Source organism: Nicotiana tomentosiformis, chromosome 7 (genome assembly GCF_000390325.3).
Source record: "Nicotiana tomentosiformis chromosome 7, ASM39032v3, whole genome shotgun sequence".
Taxonomy (NCBI): domain Eukaryota; kingdom Viridiplantae; phylum Streptophyta; class Magnoliopsida; order Solanales; family Solanaceae; genus Nicotiana; species Nicotiana tomentosiformis.
In genome coordinates this window covers 46,236,200-46,241,612 of record NC_090818.1, presented here as the reverse complement: position 1 = coordinate 46,241,612, position 5,413 = coordinate 46,236,200, and the positions used below count along the sequence as shown (strand labels likewise).

The 5,413-nt window shown below is 37.2% G+C and overlaps 1 protein-coding gene across 1 annotated transcript; it reads left to right on the top strand.

The window, feature by feature from the left end:
- Window positions 1-2,175: 2,175 nt before the first annotated feature.
- Window positions 2,176-3,696, top strand: LOC138895557 (uncharacterized). The gene is made up of 5 exons (XM_070180259.1): window positions 2,176-2,460; window positions 2,552-2,861; window positions 3,024-3,191; window positions 3,279-3,445; window positions 3,511-3,696. Exons 1-5 carry the CDS (start codon window positions 2,176-2,178, stop codon window positions 3,694-3,696), a joined length of 1,116 nt encoding a protein of 371 aa, XP_070036360.1.
- Window positions 3,697-5,413: the final 1,717 nt, after the last annotated feature.

Genomic DNA, 5,413 nt, shown 5'->3' with positions numbered 1-5,413 from the left:
ATTGGCCACAATTGGTTCATGAGATTGAGCTTTAGCACTGTTGGAGGGTCCAGTTGATAGTATTGACGGGCAAGAGTGTAAAGTGTGGACTAGGCAGCCACAGAGCTTGCATAATGGGGTCGTTTCTTCGTAGTGAATAGGTTGCAGATGGGTGACAATTAAGATTTCAGTTAGTAAAGTCTTACCAAGAGGTGCTAGAATGCATAAACGAGCATAACGTCCTCGAGTGGTATGCGTGGTGCAGTCATCAATTTTCAAAAGTTGACCAAAAATATTTCCAATTTTTTGTAGAATTTGGCGGTCATAGTATTCTGTAGGGAGTTGTGGTAAACGGATCCAAATGGTGGAAAAAGGAGTATGGGCTTGATATGGGTTAAATTTGGGCTCCCAGTGATGAATAGAGAGATATTGTGAACCAATGAACCAAGGCCCTTTTTGCAGAATATTTTGGAAGGTTTCTTGAACTGTGAATTTGATAAGATAGTAATCGTAACCCAAATTGATGAGATTGAATGGTTCTTTGGGTTGCCATATGGTATGTATTTTTTTTTTAGGAAGTTGTAGGACACTATTGTTCCAAGTAGTTTGATAATAACAGATTGGGTCCAAGGGCTGTATAGTCTGGTTTTTTCATGCCTAGTAATTGGGATAAAGTGTGGGTGATTGGTAGGGTTGTCATTTTCGTTATTAAGAGTGAGGTATGTGAGAAGGTCAGATTCGTAGTCTAAGTGGGTAGTTAGTGACGGAAGATTTAATTTATGGAGGTATGTAGGTTTGGAGGGTGGTTGGTTGGATGTGGTGGGATCTTTTTGTTTGTTTGTGCTACGTGCTAGTTGATTTGTTTCTTGTTGAGATAGTGAATGCTCCGTCTCCTATTGATTTTTCATGATGCTAACACGGGTGGTTAGTTTCTCTCTCTAGAAGTTAGACAGAAGGCAGAGAAAAAGTTCTAAAGATATGTGAGAGGTTACAAAGCGGTTTATTAGAAAATAAATTATCAAAGAGAAAAAATTAGGAGTTGTTTGGTTTAAAATTAGAATAATTCAGGACTTTAATCTTGGGACTACAATCATGATTATAGCTTAGATAATCAATTTCATTTTTTATATGGAACAAGTTATACTAAGATTTTGGTATAACAATAATATTGGTTATAGCTAATATTTCCAATCAAATACGGGATAAATCTAATCCCAAAATTTATATAAGGGATAACCCACCTAATCCCTTGAATCTAAAGGTTCCTTAAACTTTAAGCGATAATAACAAAGAGAACCAATTAGATTTTAACTGTTAAGTGTAACCTAATAAATCAAACAGTATAATAACAGACTCATAATAATTATGACGTGAGCACACGTAAGTCAACTCGAAGTCATGTTATATACTCCTTCCATTTCAAATTAGATGAGATACTTTCCTTTTCAGTCTGTTCCAAAATAAATGACACATAAATTTGGAAATAATTCAACTTTAAACTCTTCATTCTATCTATTTTATCCTTAATGAAAAAATTTTATAACCACATAAATATCATGGCCCCACAAAACTTTTATCCCTTAAACTTTTAAGACCACAAGTTTCAAAAGTCTTTTTTTTCTTAAACTACATGCCGAGTCAAACTACCTCATCTAAATTGAACCAGATGGAGTAGTATATAATTTTAGAGCTAGAGGTGGTTTGCAAGTTAAATGGTTCAGCTTCGATAGTTACGTTTCACACTTCTTCATCTTCTACACCAACTTGTGTTCATGTCTCCCTCATTTAGAAGGTGCGCGCTCAAGTTTCTTCTTGGGTGTGAAGAATAAGTGGTTAATAGGTGCTTAAGTAGTTAAGCTAGACTCTAGTTAGTTAAAAGTAGTTAGTGGTGGGTCCCATCTGATCTTGGTTAAGTTGTTAGAACCACATTTAAATTAGAAGTACATATACACGTGTAATTACATTTCATGATATAGAATTCATGTCTCTCATTTTCTGCACCTATCTGTTTCACTCGAGTTTCTTCCCAAATTGAGCTCTATCCGAGAATGCATGGATGAATCTGAGAGATAGACTCAGATTCATCAAACTCATATGGTATCAGAGCGGTGAAGATATATAATTCCGCAAATTTCATTCAATTTGACAGTAGTTTCATCATCATCTTCCTCGCGAAGCTCTGACGGACGATCGTCAATGGAGGCTGATAAAATTGATCATATGCATCCTTTGTTCGTTCATCCTTCAGATACTCCTAGTTCGATTTTGATTCCTGTAAAGCTCACAGAATTAAAAAATTATGGATTGTGGCGTCGATCAATGCGAATTGCACTGCAAGCTAAGAGGAAGCTAGGGTTTATGTCCGGGACATGCAAAAAGGACTCATTCAAGTCTGAATTACATGTGGACTGGGAAACATGCAATGCAATTGTACTTTCCTGGATCATGAAGACAGTTTCTCCGGATTTGCTTAGCGGCATTGTATACGCATCTAATGCGCATTTGGTTTGGAAGGATCTGAGAGAAAGGTTCGACAAGGTGAATCGTGTGAGAACTTTTCAATTGCACATAGAGAGTCACCATCTCATATGGAACGGATTTTGTATCTGCCTATTTCACCGAGCTTAAAGAGTTGTGGATAGAATATGATGCAATGGTTCCCATTCCAAATTCGAAGAAATATGCCGAGCACCTTCAGCAACAAAGCTTAATGCAATTTCTGAGTAGACTCAATGAGACTTATGATCAAGCAAGACGACAGATCCTGATGAAAACTATAGAGCCAACACTGAATCAAGGTTATGCTCTAATCATTGAAGATGAAAGTCAAAATTCTAATTCTACTGTAGGAAATAGAGGATATCTTATTGCTATGCAAGCAGGTAGAGGATAATTAGGAATGCAAACCAATAGAGGACAACAATACAAAGGAAAGAAGCCATTTGTGAAGTATGAATATTGCAACAAACCTGGCCATTCAAAGGAGAACTGTTACAACCTTGTTGGTTAGCCAACTGACTTCAAAAATAAGAGATCATATGCAGATAACATAGTGACTGGAGGTTCTGAAAATGATAAGTCAATACAAGAAGAGGAAGGGAAAAGCAGCAATGATGGATTGAAGTCAGGGCCATACTTCACTAAAGATCAGTACAGGCAGATTTTAAGCATGCTGAATAGAGAAACTCCTGGATGTCAAGCTAACATGGCAGGTATTTCTACCTCATTAATGGTAAATTTTCCTTGTACATAATGGATAATTGACTCTGGAGCTACACATCACATTGCTGGTGATTTAGATGCATTAGAAGCCAAAGACAAAGTAAGTGCATATAGCAATGAACAGGTTCACTTACCTATAGGAGGAAAGCCTAATGTTTCACACATTGGAAAACCAGTTATTCTTGATAAAGAGGAATTGGATAATGTCCTGTTTGTGCCTGAGTTCAAATTTAATCTTTTGCCAGTTTCTAAGTTAACTAGACAACTATCATGCTCAGTGAATTCTTTCCTGAATTATGCTTATTCCAGGACCTTTACAATGGTAAGGTGAGAGGAATTGGTAGAGAGAAGGGTGGTATGTATATATTGAAGAAAGGATTCATAGGAGATTTGGACAAGTTAATCAGAGGAATAAAACAGTTTGCATCAACCACAACCACAAAGAATAATGAGGAGGATGGAGCACTTTGGCACAGAAGACTAGGCCATGCTTGATTTAGTACTATGAAGAATATGGATCTCTTTCATAATAAAGCTATAGATATAGCTATATATAATGACTGCCCTATATGCTCTCTTTCTAAGCAAAGTAGATTAGTGTTTCCTAGAAGTTTAACTAAAAGTGAGAATCCTCTCTCTCTTGCATTTGGATGTTTGGGGACCATACAAGCACCCAACTCATGATAGGAAATATTTTTTTTTTTAATATTGTTGATGATAATACAAGATATACTTAGATACACTTACTTCAATTGAAAAGTGATGTTGTTGTGGTACTAAAGAAGTTCCTTTCTATGTTGCAAGCACAATTTCAGTTTAGAGTCAAAATGATTAGGATAAACAATGGGACGGAAATTTTTAATAAACACATGACAGAGTTATTTGATGCTTATAGGATAATTCACCAGAGCAGCTGTGTATACACTTCACAGCAAAATGGAGTAGTAGAGAGGAAACACAGATATATCCTAGACACAGCAAGAGTAATGAAGTTTCAAGCTAGTGTCCCTACAAGATTCTGGAGTGAATGTGTTAAAGGAGCAGTCCATGTGATAAATAGATTACCCACTGTTCTGTTAAATGGAAGAACTCCATATGAAGCTCTACATAACAAGCCATCTTCCTTAGTTCATCTCAAGGTGTTTGGATGTCTTTGTTATGCTACCTATGTGATTAAAGAAGAAAACATTTCACCAAGAGATTCTGGGATATGCAGAAACACAGAAGGGCTATAGTCTAATGGATCTATCTACTAACTATTTCTTTGTTTGCAGAGATGTAGTATTCAAGGAGCATATCTTTCCATTTGCCAAATTCGCCCCCCAAACTCACATTGCAGTAGAACACACAACAGCTAATGTGTTTGTGACACATCCTCCCAATAATGTAGATTTGCAGCTTGATAGAATTGGAGATGGTAGCCTAGAGGAGTCTGCTGAGCCAAGATGTCATGATGCACATACAATAGTTGACACTGGAGGAAGTGAAAAAGCTGTAGAAGGAAATGCTCATGTTGAGCAGGACCTACCAGTAGTTGCAGAGGTGAACAATGTTGACATGCCTGAAATTGGAGTTGCTGATTCAAGTCCAGATGATGCAGAGTTATTAACACATACACAACAACAATCAACATTGTTAAATGATGTCATTCTCCCACCAATTGTAGAGCTGGAAAACAATGAAGTAAGGAAGTCCAAAAGAGCTTCAAAGGAGTACTTAAGGCTACAAGATTATGTGACCACCAAGAAAGGACAGAGATCCTCATATCCACCGTCCAACTACTTATCCTATGTAAAGTTGACAGACAAATGCAGGAGCTTCCTGACTCACATTTCCATATTGACTGAGCCAAGGACCTTCACTGAGGCTTCAAAGGACAAAAGGTGGATTGAGGCAATGGAAATGGAGATCAAGGCACTAGAAGATAATAAAACCTGGAGTATTGTTGACCTGCCAAAAGGGGAAAAGGCCACTGGGTCAAAATGGGTATACAAGATTAAGTATAAGGCCAGTGGAGAAGTAGAAAGGTTTAAGGCCAGACTAGTTGCCAATGTGTATAGCCAAAGAGAAGGTTTGGATTACAATGAAAGCTTCTCACCAGTTGCCAAGATGGTAATTGTGAGGTCTGTTATTGCTCTTGCTGCTTCTAGAGGTTGGAATATTTCACAAATAGATGTATATAATGCATTCTTACAGGGAGATTTGTATGAGG